General features: G+C 37.4%; 1 protein-coding gene across 3 annotated transcripts in view; it reads right to left on the bottom strand.

Moving 5' to 3' along the window:
- The window catches only part of LOC146478048 (uncharacterized), a 27,460-nt gene extending 5,576 nt beyond the window's left edge, over positions 1–21,884 (bottom strand). Inside the window, exons 1-3 of one of the 3 annotated variants that reach the window (XM_085112556.1) lie at positions 21,478–21,884; positions 1,859–2,118; positions 19–133 (exon numbers count right to left, since the gene is read on the bottom strand). In XM_085112556.1, coding sequence (XP_084968682.1) covers positions 19–133; positions 1,859–2,118; positions 21,478–21,556 — 454 coding nt within the window. In that variant the 5' untranslated portion in view covers positions 21,557–21,884. Of the gene's footprint in view, positions 1–18; positions 134–1,858; positions 2,119–4,281; positions 4,387–20,665; positions 20,950–21,477 lie in introns of those variants that run through there. The other 2 variants (XM_085112558.1, XM_085112557.1) reach the window with 2 other exon arrangements.
- Positions 21,885–22,304: the final 420 nt, after the last annotated feature.

The raw sequence follows: 22,304 nt of genomic DNA, 5'->3' as shown, positions 1-22,304 counted from the left end.
ACATTTGGATTGTATTACCGTTTTCACAGTTTTCTCCAGTAAAGCCAATCTTGCAAACACACAGGTATTTCCTGTTGGTAAATCCCATGAGGCATTTTCCATTGTTCACGCAAGGATTACTGGAGCAAAGATTCTGAAAAGAAAGAATGATTTCAGATGGGGGAAGTTAACGCATAATTTATAGCTGCAATGTCAGCAGCCTAAAATGTCGTCTTAGGTACACTTTGTTAATAAGAACAGAGGTTACTGGTTCCGGTGAAACTTACATTGGAATCCCTATAAGCAATTGGCTAGTACTGAATTGCAAACCCTATATTTTGTCCCAGACATAAATATTTGGAAATTGTTTCAACTGTTTTTGAGAAGAGAACATTTGCACTCGTTGACCAGTATTGTCCGTACGGCACTATCACTTCTATCACTACGTTGAATCAAAATCATTTCCATCAACACTACACCAGCTTCACTATTTTTGTCGTCTTCGTCATCATCATCATCAACTCAAGTGCATGCATTGGTGGTGCAGAGTGCTTTCTTAAATGCCTCTTTTTTCTTTTTCCCAGACGGATAAGGGCCTAGGTATCTAACAGTATTAAGAAGGGAAAAATCAACTTTGCACAAATTCTATTTCTTGTATATATTGATTATCATCGTCGTCGTCGTTCAGCCATCTTTTCAAGTAGGAAACACTTATTTTTATATTGGTTTTTTTCTTTGTTGCTTTCTGTGACGAACCCAAATAGAACGTTGAGTTACTAGTTACAGGGCCCTGGAACTAGAGCAGTCTATTTCCGGTTTCAATAGTTAGTATCCCCAGGGCCCACTCGGATAATCACGTCGTGCTCGTTTAGTTTTCCATATTTCAGTGTCGGAGTTTCGATCGGAGTGTCAGAAATCGTCCCTTTCTGGAGTCCCACTGGGATATCTGACTTTTCTCCATTAAAAGCACACCAGTAAACCATCGTCTATCGATATCGTGCCTTTTTTGGTTGACACTTAGCTTCCCTGCGAACGCCACACTTTCGTATAAGAGATCCTTATACAGTGATTCTATGTGAATATAGAGATGTTTTACTTAGTATGATAGTATAAATATTCCTTGCTGTCTGTTTTATGTTACATATTAATTCCAATATTCAGAATGCTATCGGTGGATCATAAGTGAAATCAGACTCTCTGTGTTGAGTGAGAAGATTCAGATTCAGATTTTTTATTTATGTACTATTTCAATAGTTTACTACAAAAGGAAATTACGATACATCACAAAAGTAACATAAAGACAACATTAAACTACATAAGTCATCAAAGGTAAAATGTGCGCAGTGACCAAAGGAGCTTAGGCTTTCGAGTAACTGGAGTATAACGTGCAACTAAGTAAGTAGCACAAAACAAAAGACAAGAATATTAAGAGTGCATAAAAACCATCCTTCAATTTTTACATTAAAAATAGAAATGATAATAATAATAAGGGCAGAGAAATCAAATACTCATTGGGTATTTACAATTTCCTTGCAGTGATCGTTTGTGAAAATATGTTTAATTCACTTAGTAAGAATATTCATTATCATTATCTTCGTTGTGGTCGTCGTCGTTATCACCATCATCATCATCAACATTATCATCATCATCATCATCATCATCATCATCATCACCTGCATTATTACAATTACCATCAACACCAGAATCATCACATCGACAACACGGTCATCACCATGTTGATTATCCTCAACAAAGTCGTTACCATAACCACGTCATCAACATTGCCATCACCACTGTCATCATCATTGTCTTTTCGTTCATTATCATAACCAGCATTACTTACAACTATTACCATAATCAGTATTTCTATTGTTCATACCTCTATTCCTTTGTATGTCCAGTCGCGGCGTAGTTTTAAGTCTTGTGGATGCTGCACGTGGTCTGAGTTGCTTAATTCGCAAATAAATTTTTCGTTACTTGGTGGACCAATATTGACCGAGACACATTCACTCTCCAGAAGACATTGTTCTTCACATTGTCTGTGTATTCCGATGGAACGATTTAAAAATACGTGACCCTCTAGATAACGGCCGTTGTTCGGTGGATAAAACTTAATCCGTCGAATCTCTCCACAGTCACCTGTAAAAAAGTAAAAGAAATTTTCAAATAAAATATAATTTTTGAGTCGCAGCTTGAGTTTTTATTTCTTTTTGTATCTTTTTGCTCGGGCAACCGAGCTTACGAATGTGGTTCGCGCAGAAAATTTCTTTGCTTGTAATGCTCTAAATGAACTCGCTCAGATGTTTTTGGTCCTTTGCTTGTTTTGTCGAAGCGAAACGAACCGTCACCAAACTAAGCTTTCACGAAGCTGTCACGAAGCTTTCTCCACTTCTTTGTGTTCGCAGTCGAGCCCTGGAAGCCTTATACCATTTCCTAAAGTAGCATATTCGGGTGTTTTTTTTTTTTTTTTTTTTTGAAAAGTTAAGGTAGCCCTGAATCCCTCTGGTAGATTTTTTTGAACTTTGCAAACAGTTGTATCTAACCATGCTAACTACACTTCTATAACCAAAATGGGGGTCACCAAGGTCGTTTCTGAATTATAATTATTTCAAGGTGAGGGGAGTTTTTAACAGGTCAAATCGTTGCTATGGTAACCTATTATGTCAAGAAAATGAAATGTCATATCATTTTATACTAAATATACCAAATTTTATTCATACCAAATTTTATACCATTATTGTTGTACCAAGTGATAAAGAATGGATGTATTAATCTGTCCAAGCATAAGTGCTGGAAAGTGATGGAAACCAGTGGCAGCTGAACACATAATTCATCTAAATTGAGAACGTGACCAAGAGTAGCTCGACAAAAGAAAATGGAAAAAAAAACATAAAAAGAAAGTAAGTCAATCAGACTTTAAAAAACACGTTTAACAACCGCGCGATCTGGCTTGTTTCCCCTTACTTGTCTATAAATATCGAACGCGATAAATGTTTTTTAAGGGACACAGATAACAATATACCTTATTCGCTCTAAATGCTTATCACCCCTTCCAAACCACGTAGTATTTTCAGGGGAATCGATTCTTTGTTTTTCTTTTTTTTTTTTTTTTTTTTTTTTTGAAAGTATAGAATGCATACCAGCGTGAATATGACCAATTCAAAAAGACCCTGCTCCCTAGAGTGGCGATACATGGTCTGTAATGGGGCAACAAAAAAGCGAAGCCAATAAAGTATATTCCGTCAAGTTTTTGAGCAATTAATAGGAAGACAATTTTTTTCGCGTTCCTCTTAACGTCCTCTTGTGCTGGAATAATAATTATTTACTGTTCTGTACTTTCTAAATTGAAAAGGGGAATAAATTATTCATCTAAATTGAGAACGTGACCAAGAGTAGCTCGACAAAACAAAATGGAAAAAAAAAACATAAAAAGAAAGTAAGTCAATCAGACTTTAAAAAAACAGGTTTAACAACCGCGCGATCTGGCTTGTTTCCCCTTACTTGTCTGTAAATATCGAACGCGATAAATGTTTTTTAAGGGACACAGATAACAATACACCTTATTCCCTCTAAATGCTAATCGCCCCTTACAAACCATGTAGTATTCTCACGGGAATCGATTCTTTGTTTTTGTGGAAGTAAAAAATGCATACCAGCGTAAATATGACCAATTCTAAAAGACCCTGCTCCCTAGAGTAGCGTTTCATGGTCTTTAATGGGGCAACAAAACAGCGAAGCCAATAAAGTCTAATCCGTCATGTTTTTGAGCAATTAATAGAAAAGACAATTTTTTTCGCGTTCTTCTTAACGTCCACTTGTGCTGGAATAATAATTATTTACTGTTCTGAACTTTCTAAATTGAAAAGGGGAGATCGGTTTTCCACTGGCGATGCTTACAGCCGATCCTCCGTTCCGCTGTCAATTCGCCGGCTTCAGAGGCAAAAACTAGAACACGAATGCCCGATGGCTAGTAAACCGCATGCAATTAGACAGGAGTTCTCTTAAATATTTATCTTCATCTTCTACCACATATAACAGACGTTCAAACGCTCATCTAAGCAATGACTGTCATTCACCATCGGATTTCTACACAAACACTGTTTCACGCCTGTTTGCCTACTCGTCAAAATGGCATCGAAAACCGTGATAAGGCCTATTCTATGTCAAAGTGTTTTGCAATAACTTATAGCGAATAAATTTATATTAATCTCGAGACGCTTTCCATTTGTTGGTTTTTACTCCTTGTTCTCTTTCTCCTTTAAGCATAATTGTTTAACTATTTTACAACACTTTGATGCGCACCTTTAATGCAGTCTAGCCAAGCTCCCCAAACGACGCACAGGAGCAGCAAATCTAGAAGGGTGAAAGAACAACTCGCCATTCTTCAGTGAGCAAAAGTGAGATCACGTCCCAATAAGGATGTTCTAATCCACAGCCACTCTTTGCTAGCTTTGTATGTTTACATATTAAGTACATTAATTCAGATCTCACAGCAATTGAGCTAAAAACTGTCACTTAACTATTACCTTACCTACTTTATTATTATTAACAACAGTCATTTACATAAGGTCCATTTCCGCCGCAAATAGCAGGTGCTAGTCGAGGAGGGCGGAGATAAGGGGGACAGCAGTCAGTGATAAATTAGGTAAGTAACTAACATTTACAAAATCAACCACTTGCAACAAGTAAATTTAGCTGCGAAACTAAACTGAAAAGGTTTTCAGTATACTTTATAAATTAAACCGTGTGTCCGAACGCGTCTGGGAAGTTCAGTTTTAAATTTGTTGAAGCTATGTGCAGTTTTAACTGCACATAGCAAAAAACTGCCGAGGCTACCGAAATGTGCAGCTGCTAGGGGGAAAAACGACAGGTCCTTTTATAGACTGTCACTTAAGTGGCAGCTAACTTAACTTCCCTAACAAAATAATACCTGTTAAAATTACCAGGGCCATCAAAGTATGCAGTAAATGCAGTATTGTTTATCTTTGGATTATTCATTGTCGTAATTCCTCTTCTGACTTACACAGATATTTCTTTCCAATATCTTTTTATAACATAGCTAGTAAATTCGTGTAATCAAATTCAATTGTGCGCGCCTGCTTCAATGCCTCGAGAAGAAAAATTTCTCCGTGAGTGACTTCGGCATTTTGCATTTAAAAACGGGGAAAACTTCAGCAAAAAGTTTAACTAAACATGGCAACAAGCGTACCAGCTCATGAAGAACATCTGTCTTCTTTTTCTTCGGAATTGGAACTTTAAACTCCAGAAAAAATAAACGAAAGAAAAGGAAAAACGAGAACAAACCGGGCCCGCGTTATCATGTCTCACAAAACTATAATTTTCAGACGCCAATTTGGATTTCTCAGAGGGAAAACACACCTTTTCGAAACGATAAACTGAAAGAAAAACCGCTAAGGAATAATCGACAATTTCAACAGCGCAAATCCGATAATTAACAGCGAAGAAATTGTGCTTCAGGGACAAATTGTCGTTTTATCCAGCCAACGAGCTGAACCGGACATCTTAGATCTCATTATTTAGGCCACGGACTTTCTTGGTAATGTTCGAGTACTTGTGGGATCCCAATTCACAAGAAATTACAGGTTTGTACTTATATAATTTTGTAATTGACCGATTCTTCGTATTCCTAACAATATTTTGCGAAATATTTAAAAACTGTGCTCCGATGGTTCGATAAATTCGCTTCATGAATGGTATTGGACTTGCAGTTCCTTTAAATCGCTTGCGCGTTATCGTCTCGGATTAAAAATTGTACGCCTTTGCATCTTAAAACTAAGACTTATCTGAATAAACTTCTCATTTAGGAAAGCTTCAGTTGTCTATTTTTAATCATTTTCATTGATAAAACGTGGCAACTGCGTAAATCTTGCGTAAACAAACACATGTCCTCGCGAGCGGAAACTGAATTTTCCCTTCGTATTAAACGCGAGGATCATAAATTATTTTGAAGTTTGTATTTTGGAAAATTTTTAAATGGCAACCAGTGTATTTTATTCGATAATTAGAAACTTTAACTATTTTAGACCAAAGGGGCGTTACTTTTTTTACTCTGTAAGTTGTGTATTTTTACTGAAGATGGGGTTGTTTTTTACCACTTTGCTCATTGGGTGAATGCTTGGTAAAACGGTCGTGGGTCGTAAGTGGATGTCGTGGGTCGTGGGTGTGGGTAAAAGTCGTGGGTAAAAAATATTAAATAAATTGAAAGAGTTGCGAACAAACAGAGAAAAACAACAGAAACCCGAAGAAAGTATGCCAAACTTTCAAATTGACTTCCTTCAGCTTTTAAAGGAAGGGCAGCGACAAATGGCGAAGGACGAGTAAGCCGAGCAAGACGAACCATAGGGGGCCCACACAATGTGTATATATAGTAAATGCACTGGATTTACCGTTTGCTTCACCTATAGCGATATATCGCTAACTATGTATATAAATCAATGATAAATAAACGTTGAATTACCTTATCTGTGGTATATATTCGTCCTTTTACCTCAAAAGCGGTTTTTTGAGCGATTTTGAAGAAGTTTGAGTTCGCTTTTGACTGTTCCATATACAGCTATTTCAATTAACGTTGTCGGATTACAATCAAGCTAAGAGACAAGACCGCAATGTTTTGTGGGATTATTTTTTATGAATAATTTGATCAAAATCATCCCTGCACGTGCAGGTCATTGTACTGCTAATTACAACCTATTGTTTTCTCCAGGCATGACTGATTTTGATAAATTTATTCATAAAAATCCCACGTAAACTTTCGGTCTTGTCTTTTAGCTTCAAGCTTTGAACCGACAACGTTAATTGAAATAGCTGTATAAGCGGTGAGGGTAAAAGGAGGAATGAGTTTGCGGAATGGAATGTGGAATGACGTGCGGAATTGCATAATTATGCAAAATACGAATTGCGGAATGACATAATTATGCGAGATACGATTTATGCATAATGACTCACAGAAATACATTAAACTGAAAAAGCGCGCTTTTTTTGGGCGCCAATTTGCAAATACAGCCTTTTTGTAACCATTCAACCGAAGAATACATCACAAAAACCCAAACGATGGTATCTTCGAATTCAAACTTTTTTCCTTCGATTCTCATCGCATAGCCGTTGATGCAACATAGCAGCTCGTGGACTTTTATCGTTCGCGAGTGAACACAAGATTTGTAATACATTTGCATTAAAGAGGCTTGTTTATTAACGTAACCTGGTTTCCATTCCACACGAGTCGTCCGCCATTGCGGGAGATGTATACAACTCAATCGAAGGCTGGTTAAACTTGACATGTTTCAAGCTTTCACAGCGCCTCGCAGGAAAAAGACGTGAGTAAAGAACCGCCTCTGTTTATTTTTGAAACGATTTATGTCACTTGTCGAGGATTTATCTGGTTATGACGAATGTGTTGTGGTTCGGTCATGCTCACAGCCAAACACACACACACGCAAAAAATAAATAAATAAATGAAAACGAAAATTAAAATTTAACCGCAATCTATACCGATTTTGACGTGTAGATTTCGGTTTTTTATTTTCGAAGGAAGGATCTTGATGTAACAAATTTTCAAGTCCAACATTTTATAAGAAACTATATCTAAGCAATTCGGGAAAGGTTTCCGCACAGCCCCATACATTGTTTATCCATGCACAACTGTCACACTAACCCACTTCCAAAAACGACGAGCGTGAAAACAGAGTGTGAGTCGCAAAATGTATTGATAATTATGCATGGGGCTGTGCAGATATCTTGACGCAACTCGTACTAAAAATACTGTAAGAGACTAATGTCACTTGAAGCCTCAGTAATTAATACCATACCGTAATTCTTATCTACTTTATTTTCTTTTTCTTTTTTTTTATTTTAAAGAATCGATATAAGCTTGTATTGTACTGGTTATCCCATACCATGAAATCCCGGTTTTAAGTCCCCCTCCCCTGCTAATAAATCGCCTCGATTTTTGGGCCATCTATTTGTAAACGAAAATTTTCACCGAAAAAAAGCCGAGTAAAAACACCTCAAAATATTGAGTAAAACGTTGAATCCACAATGACTAAAAATGATGAGTAAACTGAAGTATGAATGTTGAGTAAAATCCTTTCAATGGTGTGAGTAGAAAGTACTAATGCGTGAGTAAAATAACTCACACATGAGTAAACTTTACTACATACATTGAGTAAAAGCACAAGTGTTGAGTAAAACGTACTCAACATTGTGAGTAGAAATTACTCAGGTGAGAGTAAAATAACTCACTTTTGAGTAGAATTCACTCGAAATAACGAGTGTAAGCACTTGAGCCAATTGAATCCACAATGACTCATTATTTTGAGTAAACTGACAGTTTACTCAAAATAATGAGTAAAATGAACTCAATATACGGTTTTAAGACAACTCACAAAATTGCATCCTGGTGTACTCTTTTAATGATTAAACGTGACTCATAGTTAAGAGTAAAATTATCCTCACATCACTATCTGAATAGCAAAATTTTTCATTTAACCTTAACCTTGTTAACAAACTTGAATAAAATTAATCTTGATATATATACACACGTATAATCTTTATATTATAGTATTTTAAAACTTGCTTTTTACAATAAGAGTATAGCCTGTTTACTGTTACATGTATATATTTCAAATGGGAAATGTGTCATTTATAACTATAATGAACAACAAAACCAACAAGCATCAAACATAAGCATACGATTTAAAGCCAAATGAAAACAGGACTTCACTAACATAAGCAAGTGTTTCCACTTGACATAAAACGTTGTTGAGCCTATGCTTACCCTTATGTAATAAATAGCTGGTGAAAACCAGGGTTAATGTTTAAAAGTCTTCTGAAATGCAAAAGTCAAGAGTACAAATGTCTCTGTATTCCATTATGTCAAAACGAAAAATGGCTTGCCTTTCAGGAGCACTATATAATATTGAGGGTGCTTTAGTGCAAATTTAGTGTATTCATGGTGCCACTGAGGGCGTGCAAGCAATGCAAAACAAAACTTTGATTATCACAAATTGAAGTACCTTTCTCTGCAGATAAGTTTGGCTCTATTATAAAACAAATAAACAAGCCATAGCTGTGCTTTGTTCTGTTTTAAGGCACAGAAGTAGGGAGAAACATTTGTCACTCGTTGTTTCACCCTTCACGTCTTTCATGCTCTCGTCTATTCCTTAAATGCTTAATTTATAACCGCAGAGAGAAGCACTGCATGGAAAAAGTCCACATGCAAGGAGATGACTGATAGTTTGTCAAAGTGTAACTTCTTGCACGCATAAAGCTGACCTGGTTCAATTTTTAGATCAATAAAGCTTCAGTATGTGGCAAAAGACAAAAGTTAAGTAGCATGTCATATCTGGGCCCTGCTAGACCACTGTTGTCAGTTACAGTATATGGACAATTAGCTACACTTTGACAAACTGTCAATTTCATTAACGAACGTGATGACAGAAGCCGGTAGCTTCTTGCCATCATGAATTTGCAAATACAAAAAAATGTTTTTTAACCCAGCAGGGTAATTAAACATGAAAACATAATAGCAGCTTAGTAACCCAAGAGTTGCCTTGACAAGGCTGCTAGTAAATAAACATAGTAGCTGCTTATCAGCAGCCAAATGCAGCTCTTGATCATGTGAATCCAGGCGGCCCTTCAATATGATAAATGGGAAAGGCTCCTCCCTGTCCAGAGCAACCTGTTTGGCGGTCATGTCACTTTAGTCCTATAACACAAACAAAATTAACAGTGATAAGTTATTTCTAATGTGTACCAAGATGACTACATGTAGTTCTTAATGACCACACTTGATACAGTTGTACATCATAGAGAGATACTACTAGTACAACTGGTAGAACATTAACTGACTGGTATGGCATTACAGTACAGTGGAACTGTAAACCACTGGCGTGCTACCGTGTGCTACAATATAGTGTAATGGAACAGTTGCTGGGTGATACAGTATAGTGTAGTGTCGCGGAACAGTGATTTAGCGGTACAATATACATGTAGTGAGGTGAAAAAGTGATAAACAATGGTCAAGTGGTGTGATGTGGTGTAGAGGAACAGTGGGTGAGTGGTATGATATTGTGAGGTGGGAAAGCCATGGAACAGTGGCCAGCAGAACAGGAAACACTGGCACATGTGCAATATTTACAGTGTGATGGAACAGCCACTGAGTGGCATGATAATAGCCCATTTTCAGTTGTTGTTCATTGACCTGGCCTTTCAGTGAAAGGCTGGTTTTGATACAAACCTCTTTGTCTTTCTCACGTAAATGTTGAGTAGTTAGCATAAGGACAACACAATTTACATGAGAAAAGCAGTGAAGTCCAAATCAAAAACAAGGTCACCGCCAGCCTTGTTTCCATTCATAGACCAGGTCACTGAGCATGCAATTATAAAATAGGCTATTATACAGCAGTGGCTCAGTGGTACATGTACAATACAGAAAAGGACTCTATCATGGGAGAACTGCTACATATCAAGTGAATTACATATAATTATGGAGTAATTAATGTTAATTTCAAGGTGACACACTTTTCTGAATGATTCACAAACTAATGGTTCTTTATTACTAAAGAATAAAGACACAAACACAATTCTCCTAAGAATCCCCCCCCCCCTCCAAAACGAATAAACAATAATAATAATAAAGTATAATGCAAAAAAGTGCATAAAAGGCATTTACCTGATGCTGGCAGGTATCCTCATCTGACTCCCGAATTGAAGAGGCTGAGGACAGGCTGTGTTCACTGAAGTTTTTCCTTCTGGCATACTCTTTAACCTTAAGCCACATTATAACAAAGTTCTCTTCAATAATTAATTTGCATACATGTACTACATTACTGATTTATTTACACAACGGACACAACAATTACAAAACGGACAGTGCAATCAATAAGGATATGGAGTATAATTCATGTATGCATACATACATAACCTAAATAAACATGGGCTCAAGCTGCACTGGAAGATTCAAGTAATTAAATACCAGTCAAGAAATGCATGTACCGTTAATTGCTTCATGATCAATGCCTGCTTGTCAAACATCAGCTTTAAATATTGCTTGATGCAAACATTACACACAATCCTCAGTAAGAGATTAATCGTAAATTGCCAAACTTTCCCTCACTCAGAATTGAATTACATCAGCTTCCAAATTCATCATTTTGCTTTGAATATCCTCTAGAAAAGTGATGGAAGAATGCTCTTATAGTAATTGCTTGATTTCCTTTTCATACATGCAGTCGTCTCAGACTGACGCATATGCAATATACTGTATCACTTTTATACATTGCATTTGGTTACAAGTAAAATCACTCCTACTCTGTAAGTGTGAAACAATTTCTTCCTGTTGCCTGTCTTTTGCCTACTTTTCTCAAGCATTTTTTCAAAGTTGCTTGCCCAATCTTCTCTTGTTTCTGACTCTTTTCCCAATTTTGCCTTGAACATCAAAAGTGAAACTTGTTTTCATCACTTCAAAGAAAGCACTAAAAAACAATTTCTTGTTGTTGTTGTGTTTTTGTCAACCACTTGTTACCACCTGTCACTTCTCATGTTCCAAGTAATGAGCGGTTTTAAAATCATATTTAATCCACTCAACTTTGGAGCTAGTAAAAAGCGGGAAATCCACTTTACATAACTATGGAAGACCACAACATGAAGAAATGGCAGATAACAACAGTGGCTCTATAAAACTCTTTGCAATCATATTCTGGAGTAGACCTACAGTACATGTAAAAGTTAATTGGCATTCCAAATGTCACAGTAAAGGAAAGTTGAAATCTGTAAGAGTTTCTCATGAAGCTCATTATATTCAAGTTACTAGCGTTTCCATAATGATGCCTCTCTATTGGAAAAAAAAAAAAAACAGTGAGCAAATAGACAGGTAACAAGAAAAACAAATTGATTTATGGATTGTATGGTTTTGGCCTACATGTATGTTTTGAGTAACAGGAAAATAATTGTTCTTGTTTGGTTGGTTGTTTGCTTTGTTTTTGTTTTTTTTTAGTTTTAATGTTGAGAAATAGTTTGGCTTGAACATCCAGTGGGAGGCATGAGGGTTACATGTCTCCTCATTCACGCAGAACAGTGCATCTCCATCAGTTAACTAGCTCATTGGTTTGTAAAAACACACAACATGTAAAAATTAATTTTAAAAGCTTTAGAACTTGAAAAGGACACAAAGACAAAAAATATTATCTTCACTTAATGCAGGGTTTTCTTTTTTGGCCGGCAACTGGTGATTTTTGCCGTCTGTGAACAGTTCAGTCGCTGGCAATTGCGCAATAAAGAATCCTTGCTGTCATTAATTTTTTGGTCCTAAAACAAAATAATGGTCTAATGCACCCACTATTCTCCACCTGCTTCTCCCCAGTCGACTGCAACTTCATTTGAAAAGGAAAACCCTGTAATGATAACTAGTTTTATTTCCTACACAAAAAGAGTCGGTTGTTGCTTTAGCTGATATCAAATAAACTAAATCAAACCAGAATAATGAACTTCACTTTGTATATCATGTGCGTCAATACTGTATAATAAACTTTCAGAAGCCTACATGTAGTGTATCTGCATGAACAGGAATTTTCTGGATGACCATTGCTATAGGTAACTTATAAAAAAATATCATGTAGTGCTGGTGACTACTGGGAGTTATGAAACCAAAAAAATGGAGCAGATAAACAATGACTGCCACATTTGTGGACTTAGCTTGCCAAGAAGCATTTCGAGTTTTGCAACTAGAGCTGCAGTCCTAAGTCCCGCCAACAGCCAAGTTGAATATCTGCATGTATACATGCACATAAAAACAGAATATAAGGAGATTAAAATACTTCCTACAGTGTAGCTGTCCCATTTATTTATTCTGTCATTCAGGAATGGGTGCCACTCTTAAGATAATCTGTAAACTCATCAATAATCTAATATTAAAGCCTAATTCAAATGTAAACCAAGATCACGTACAGTGTACAAGTAAAATCACTCCTATTTTGTAAGTGTAAAACAATTCCTTTTCTGTTGCCTGTCTTTTGCCCACTCTTCTAAATCAATTTTTTTTAATTAGTTGCCAGCCCATTTTCTCTTGTTTCTGCCAATATGCTCTCTGAGATCATTTTATTGCTGACTCTTTTCCCAATTTTGCCTTGAACATCAAAAGTGAAACTTGTTTTCATCACTTCAAAGAAAGCACAAAAAAACAATTTCTTATTGTTGTTGTGTTTTTGCCAATCACTTGTTACCACCTGTCACTTCTCATGTTCCAAGTAATGAGCGGTTTTAAAATCATATTTAATCCACTCAACTTTGGAGCTAGTAAAAAGCGGGAAATCCACTTTACATAACTATGGAAGACCACAACATGAAGAAATGGCAGATAACAACAGTGGCTCTATAAAACTCTTTGCAATCATATTCTGGAGTAGACCTACAGTACATGTAAAAGTTAATTGGCAATCCAAGTGTCACAGTAAAGGAAAGGTGAAATCTGTAAGAGTGTCATATGAAGCTCATTATATTCAAGTTACTAGTGTTTCCATATAATGATGCCTCTTTATTAAAGAAAAAAAAAAACAGTGGGCAAATAGACAGGTAACAAGGAAAAAACAATAAACTGATTTACAAATTACAGTATATGATCTTGGCAAAATGTCTTGAGTAACAGGAGATTGTTTTTAACAATAGGTGGTAGGCATGAGGGTTAAGCGTCTCGTCATTCATGTAAAACAGTTAACTACTGTAGCTCGTTGTTTTGTAAAAACACACAGAACATGTAAATATTATAGCTTTAGAACTTCAAAAGAACGCTAAGACAAATCTTCTGCCGTTGCTTTAGCTGATATCAAATAAACAAAATCAAACCAGAATAATGAACTTCACTTTGTATATCACGTCCGACAATAAAGTATAATAAACTTTCAGAAGCGTATAATGTATCTGTTGTAGTTCAATTTAATCCTTGGTTCAATTTTTATTTTTTTGGTTCTTGTGTATGGTAATGTATGATAATTAATGAATACAAAACAATTTATTAAAAGGAAAATAAAAACTGAACCCAGGATAAAATCGAACCACAACATATCTACATGTATCTATAAGTAACTTATAAACAATATCAAGTAGTGCTGGTAACTACTGGGAGTCATGAAACCTAAAAAATGGGGCAGATAAAAAACGACTGCCACATTTGGGGACTTAGCTTGCCAAGAAGCATTTCGTGTCTTGTCACCAGCTGTACTCTTCACTAGGGCTGCAGTAGCCTGCGTAGCTGGCGGTATTGTAGGCGTGCGCGAAATAAAGTTTTGGCGGCGGAGCCGCTAGAAGCGAGCGGCGAAGCCGCGAGAAATACGGTATTTCAAAGCCCCCCTCCCCATTCTCCTCGCGGCTCCGCCGCCAAAACTTTATTTCGCGCGCGCCTACAATACCGCCAGCTACGCAGGCTAGGGCTGCAGTCCTGAGCCCCACAAACAGCTGAGTTGAACATCTACATTAAAACAAAATATAGGGAGATTAAACTGTTTTCTGGCTGTCCCTTTTATTCGTTCTGTCCTTCAGGAACGGGTGTCACTCTTAAAATAATCTGCAAACTCATCAAGAACCTCAGTCAAATACTGTATAATCAAGATCACGTACAAACAGCACAACCGTAAGTCTACTAAATCAATAATTCACGAGGGAAAGGAGTCAAGAATGGTCTTAAAACAATTTAAATCAGCAAATCTACTGTTTAACACTAGAGAATTGTGCTATGAAAATGTTGTAGAGATCAGGAAAATCGAGAACGCTACGCGCTGCCCGACGCGCTAATCTGAAAGCTTAAATTTCGAGTAGGCCGCTTGACCTAAAATCGTAATTTTTGACGCCAATCGTTCAACAAAATAAATATCACTTGCTTTTAACTAAAGCTTACCTGTTTAAAGACAGAATTCATCCACATGTTCTTGTTCTGAGTCATAAATTCAAGCTAAAACTGAACGACATAAGTATGAAAACCCGCTAGAATCGCTCCCGCCAGAATTAACGATCGAAACGATCGAAAAGAGAGTGCGCACCAGAACAACTGCTGACCAAAACGGCTCATTCATTCCCAGTCTGTCCCAGTCTCTCGTGAAATCCAAGACCTTTCGACTAAGCAGAACTTTAGCGACTCACAATAATTTTCTCTTTTACAAACCTTTCGTTAACACTGTCATAAATACACACGGAACCTGCACACGGACTAGTTTTGTTTTCTTCAGCAATAGCGGTTCTTAAGATTGATTTCAAAAAGGGGTATGATGTATTTACTAAGTTCTACATCCCGGTCTCCAGCCACTAAATTTGCCCTTATATAATTACCCTTCAATTCATGGGATTTGCCTTCGGTAGTAATGAACTGAACTTCTCTGCGCTCTTTGAATAGCCAACTGCTCGGCTTTCTGATGGTAGCTGGGAATCTTTCGGAAAATATCTTGCTTTGGTTTGAAATGATTTTTTTCTTGATGCACATGCACACGCCCCCATTTGCTAACTTAGTTTAAAATGTAACCGTAAAACAGATTTTTAACATCAAGTTTTCTTCAACAACAATCTTCAAAAGGAATTCGCAGTGATCAAGAATTTCATAGCCTCACGAGCTCTTAAGACACTTATTCGGTACTAATTAACACTGAAGTTTACACATTTACACAAATTCAGGTAAATATACATACATATGGGGTTTTGATTCCTTGCAGAGTTTTGTTACATAGAGGCAGTGTAACAAAACACCAACAAGGTGTTGTGCATTATCTCGTTTATACCTATTTGGTGTTACTTAACCCTAAATTGGTGTATTTTTCCAATTACACTCGTCTAGTGTTGTGGCAAAACGAATATGGTGTAAATTTATACTACCCTCAGTGTCACCATAAAACCCTCACTTTTTCTGTGAAGAGATGAGCATGAGCTGTGAGGCCCAGTTAGCCAGATTTTGGCTACGGCTGATGCAGAGTTCCCCGAAAAATATGACAGAAGCTATTTGACAGTCAACTGATTTACGAGTAGAAGGTATTTGAAGAAATCGTCTTTATCGCTAGTAAAAATTGTCAAAGTGACAGTTAATGTGTTGTTTTAGAATTGGTACCTCTTAGGGGTGATAAAAATTGGGGGCCACACCCACAAAACAGGATCATGGAACCTCTTTAAAAGGTTTTTTTTATTTTTCAAAATTTCTGACGACCACCCCCGTCACTTTTATATGGGACTCTCTCCCCCTCCCCCCCCCCCCCACGGCAAATTACTCTTAACCCTAGACATGCCGCGGGACGATTTAATCGGCCCAATGACAAACTAATTGGCCTTTTCATTTTAGTTCAGCTGTTAAGCAAGTGTAAGAGTAAAATGACTGAAAATGATTTAGTCTTGGCTGAGTAGTTTCTACTCAACTATAAGAGTAAAAATACTCCTCATAGAATTTACTCAACATTAAGAGTAAATTCTACTAACTCTTTCGAGTTATTTATTTTACTCAAATCGGGAGTAACTTTACTCAAAATACTGAGTAAAATTACTAGTTTACTCTAAAAAAAGAGTAAGTTTTACTCAATTGAAAAATGGCTTTTTTTGCTGTGTAACACCCCTTGCCCCCTTGCCCCTAAAAAAGCCGGTGACATTTCCTTTTTACGTATCCCCACCCGTAACCGGAATTTTACGGTATTATGGTCTGTGCCTCATTACAAGAGCCTGTGAAGTTTTCGTAGACTCAACCTATTTTTGACTTTTTTGGTTTTCCTTGTTTTATCTGATTGGTGAGTATCACAGGTCTCGCAGAGGTAAACCCATAAATGGTTGGATTGCTCAGTAGCTCAACAACAGTAACTCAAGTAGCTCTACAAACATGTAATGTAACCACACTTACACCCCAGGGGAAGGGGGACTCTTACATAAAACTGAAGGGACAAGCCGTCAAAAATGTTGAACAGAATGTTCCAAATTGTAGCAGACTCTCTTGGCATAGGTGTGGCCCCAATGTAGTTTCCTTAAGGGTTACCAAAACAAAATATTGAAATAATCAAGCAGTTTCCTCATTGCACAGAACAAAAAAGCTTTCCTTTGAGGTTTGGAAAACAGAGATTTAGATTTCCACCGCAATGGTACAAAACTGCACATTTTCAACCCCTGTCAGGGACAAGCATTTTTACATCGCCCTAAAATTGACCTCCCATTTCCCCTTGGGGTGTAGAGCAATAATAACTAACTGTTCACATGGAGTTAACGTTTGGCAACAACAACAACAAGCAAGAGAGGATCAAAAGTATGAATTCTCCATACATGTTCCGATACTTACCCAGCTGTTCACTATTTATGCCTCTTTTTTAGGTCAACCATACAACCAGAGTTTTTTTTTTGTTTACGTACACAGAATTTTTTAAAAATTAATTTTTATGATTCTTGATGACTGACCTAAAAATAAACCAAGGGGAATCGTCATCATTCCAATAAGTCATGTATGACCATTACAGAATTGAGCCCACACATATACTTGATCCTCTCTTATGACAACCAAAACTATATCCACCATAACTTTAGCTGGTAATTCTTGTTGTTATAGCAGTTTCCATGTCCACATATATAACGCTTGTAATATGAAAACTCTACAAACAGTATCTTCATTTAACATAAAGTTTGAAGATACTTAAGCATAATAAAAACAAGGCTGTTTTCACGCCAAACAATGAGTTGTTCATTACATAATTAGTTATGTAATGTAATTTGAAAACAACTCAACAAACTTATCGTTTTCAAAGTGATGTTGTAATGTTCTTGCTTACAGTTTGTAAAATGTCAAAAAAAAAAAATGATTTAATGTGGAACCTAGCCAGTTGTGCATGGATAAATAATGTATGGGGCTGTGCGGAAATCTTTCCCGAATTGCTTAGATATAGTTTCTTATAAAATGTTGGACTTGAAAATTTGTTACATCAAGATCCTTCCTTCGAAAATAAAAAACCGAAATCTACACGTCAAAATACGGGGAAAGAGTTTTGCGGTATAGATTGCGGTTAAATTTTAATTTTCGTTTTCATTTATTTATTTATTTTTTGCGTGTCAGTGTGTTTGGCTGTGTATGATAAATTGATTAATATAAAACGTAAAACAACGGAAATGAGCATGACCGAACCACAACACATTCGTCATAACCAGATAAATCCTTGACAAGTGACATAAATCGTTTCAAAAATAAACAGAGGCGGTTCTTTACTCACGTCTTTTTCCTGCGAGGCGCTGTGAAAGCTTGAAACATGTCAGGTTTAACCAGCCTTCGATTGAATTGTATACATCTCCCGCTATGGCGGACGACTCGTGTGGAATGGAAACCAGGTCACGTAAATAAACAAGCCTCTTTAATGCAAATGTATTACAAAATCTTGTGTTCACTCGCGAACGATGAAAGTCCACGAGCTGCTATGTTGCATCAACGGCCATGCGATGAGAATCGAAGGAAAAAAGTTTGAATTCGAGGATACCATAGTTTGCGTTTTTGTGATGTATTCTTCGGTTGAATGGTTACAAAAAGGCTGTATTTGCAAATTGGCGCCCAAAAAAGGCGCGCTTTTTCAGTTTAATGTATTTCTGTGAGTCATTACGCATAAATCGTATTTCGCATAATTATGCCATTCCGCACGTCATTCCACATTCCATTCCACAAACTCATTCCTTCTTTTACCCTCACCAATATATAAGAAGGAGAAGGGAGGAATCAAAGTTTTGAAAGGGTTCCAGCAACGGAGCGATTTTTCCCCAAAAAAAACGCATCGCTCCGCTTTTTAACTTCACAGCATAAAGGTCAAAAGATTCACGATTCTTCTCGTACCTTCCAATCGAAAATCCATCCAAACGGCCCGGAGCTAGTCCTGGAAGAAAATCAAAATCCCACAGTATTCGAGCGACTGGAATGCGTGGCAAGATCCATACGTGCCAGCCACAAACCGTCCCGCTGATTGCCCCATTCTGATTGGACAATTGTCTAACTTTGATTTCTCCCTTCTCCTTCTTATATATGGAACAGTCAACAGCGAACTCAAAGTCCCTCAAAATCGCTCAAAAAACCGCTTTTGAGGTAAAAGGACCAATATATACCACAGATAAGGTAATTCAACGTTTATTTATCATTGATTTATATACATAGTTCGCGATATATCGCTATAGGTGAAGCAAACGGTAAATCCAGTGCATTTACTATATAATAACAATCGGCTACACAGACACATTGTGTGGGCCCCCTTAATGGACGAACCGGGCTCGAGTTAAGAATTGGACGTTTTTATTTCCTCTGAAAAGTCTGAAAACACGGTGAAGAAGACAAATTACGAATAGAAAAAATTTGAAACATTTTCTAAGGAGCAGAGCAATGGAAGCTGCTTGGATTTTTTTTTTTTTTAAAGATGTCCGTAAACAAAATGGTGGCGAGTACGAGCCAGACAGCCTTTCAAGTTTTCAAAGAAGCATTCAGCGTCGCCTGAAAGAATTAAAGCTGTCTTTCAACATCCTTAAAGACGAAGAGTTTTGTCGTTCCAGAGAAGTATTGGCCGTCAAAAGAAAAAATCTTGTGAAACAAGGGCGTGGAAACAAGCGAAACGCTTGCCGTGAATTGACAAGCGAAGAAGAAGAAAAGTTGTTTGAGAGCGGTGCTTTTGGTTGCCGGCCATAATCCCGAAGCGCTCCGGCGCTCATTATGGTGATTCTTTTCACTCCACTTTGGATTCAGAGCCAGGGACGAAAGCCGGAAACTTTGCTGGGGCGATTTGGAGCTGCAAATTAATCCTGAAACAGGCAGAGAAATCTTGGTTTGGCGGTCATTCTTCGCGTCGGCAACCATCGGATCAATTTCAAACTGCGTATTTAAGCTTACTGTTCACCCGCAAGATCCAAGAAAATGTAGGGAAGCGACCAAGGCTGGATGACAGCAGCTAGAAAAACTTTCCCCCTGTATTTCCTTCACATTTGTTATTATTCAATTCACATTTTGACATGTGCTGTAGAAAACACCGCCTTTTAGTTTTCAAGTAAACAAATATTTTGAGTGCTGTAAGTTCCTCACTTAGTTTGCCAGCAGTTTTCGTCGGATAATTCCTTCTTCAAGTGTTTACAAAAAACTATTTCGAAGACTATTTTCTTGTAAGTATTCATGTTGTTCATGTGAATTAAACTTGTGAAACTGTAGGTTTTCAGTTGTACACTTGATTTTTGCAATGGTTGTATCGTGTGCAAGCAGCCAGTAAGATTAATATAGCAATAGAGTTGATGTTCGCAGGCGTAAATATGTTTTTGGCCCGACTCAGGCTCAGGCTAAAATGAGTTCTGAGAAGGGCGAAAAACATATTTGCGCCTAAGAACATCAACTCTATTACTATTATAATAATTTCAAAGGGCATTCAGAAAAAGGAATCAAAGACAGTACAATGTAAAGCGATCGCGATATTTTCTGTGAACGCTGCCGGAATCGCGTCGGCGTTTATTTTATTGTACAAAAGCTTTCGTTGTCACTGGAACGTAAAACTTTGGCAGAACACCGCAAATATTGTCAAAAGAATCTTTGCTTCTAAGTTTTCAAAAGGAAGATAACAGAATTTTGTAAACAGCGAAGAAATAGTCTCTTACGACTGTAAAATTAATTGTGCAAATACTGAGCTGGTTTCGCTCAAAGAAGACAAAGTTACATTCACCTCACCTCCGGCCGTGGAGCTACTACAGGCATTATTTCCGCCATCGCCCACGAGTTTCTGTAGTACAGTCCTCTTCATCTAGCTCAGACGACTGAGAATTTGCTTCTTCGTTAGGTTTTCCATCGATTTTGTAGCTCAAAACAATCTCTTTGCAGATGGCGGAGTTGGCAGCGCTTCCAGTCAAACAAACAAGAAAACGGCGCGAACAGTTGAATGGCTTCCAGTTCTGATTGGCTGGCTACGTTTTTTCTTCTTTCTTATTGGCTCAGAGCAGCGGGCTAAAATATATTTTAGCGAATTTTAGCCCGCTGAATTCTCCATTTTAGCCCGCAAAATGCGCGGCAATGCCGCAATGCCCAATGCCCGATGAAATTATTATAATTCGTGTTGTGGGATTTGACGCATGCCAATCATTCGTGGCAGTTGACCGTTCCGTTTGACTTCAACTAGTTTCCTTTGCCGCGCACCGGATTAGCCTCAGAGATATAATAAATATCTTACTAACCTCGTTTTCTCGGTCCATAGTGTAAGTTACGGATCCTCGTTTTTCCCCACCTTTGATTTATGGCCCGAGCGCATAATTTTTATAAATCAAAAGGGAAAAAACTCGGTCCGTAACTTGCAGTACGGACCTCGAACTCGGTTAGTAAGAGGTAAAAACCCGTAATGTCGTCTCAAACTCGAATTTAGTTTATAATAACTTACTACGAATAAATTCATGTTAATCTCGAGGCGCCTTCTATTTGTTGGTTTTTACTCCTCATTTTTTTTCTTCCTTAAACATTAGTTTACTATTTTACAACATTTTGATGCGTACCTTTAATGCAGTGGAGCCTAGCTCCCCAAAGGATGCACATTAGCAGCAAATCTAGGAGGGTGAAAGAACAGCTCGCCATTCTTCGGTGATCAAAAGTGAGATCACGTCCCAATGAGGATGTTCTAAGCCACAGCCACCCTTTGCTAGCTTTGTATGTTTACATGAGTACAACACATTAATTCAGATCTCACAGCAATTGAGCTAAAAACCGTCACTTAACTATTACTTTACTTAACAACAGTCATTTACATAAGGTCCATTTCCGCCCGCAAATAGCAGGTGCTAGTCGAGGACGGCGGAGATAAGGGGTACAGTAGTCAGTGATAAATAAGGTAAATAAATAACATTTACAGAATCAAACAACTTGTAACAAGTTGTTTGAGCTGCGAAACTAAACTAGAAAGGGTTTCAGTATACTTTATAAATTAAACTGGGTGTCCTAACGCGTCTGGGAAGTTCAGTTTTAAATTTGTTGAAGCTATGTGCAGTTAAAACTGCCAGGGCTACCAAAATGTGCAGCTGCTAGGGGGAAAAATGACAGGTTATTTTTTAGACTGTCACTTAAGTGGCAGCTAACTTTAAACTTCCCGCAAAAAATAATGCCAGTTTAAATTGCCAGGGCTATCAAAGTGTGCAGTAAATGCAGTATTGTTTATCTTTGGATTCTTCATTGTCGTAATTCCTCTTCTGACTTACACAGCACAGCTCATGAAGAAGATCTGCCTTTTTTTTTCTCTGGGATTGCAGTTTTAAACTCCAGGGCCGGGTTGTTCGAAAGCCGATTAACACTTATCCATGATTAGAAGTTAATCGGCGCTTTCATCGCG

The sequence above is a fragment of the Pavona decussata genome, unplaced genomic scaffold (genome assembly GCF_977016875.1).
Source record: "Pavona decussata unplaced genomic scaffold, jaPavDecu1.1 SCAFFOLD_67, whole genome shotgun sequence".
Classification (NCBI taxonomy): domain Eukaryota; kingdom Metazoa; phylum Cnidaria; class Anthozoa; order Scleractinia; family Agariciidae; genus Pavona; species Pavona decussata.
This window is presented reverse-complemented; position numbering and strand designations above follow the sequence as displayed.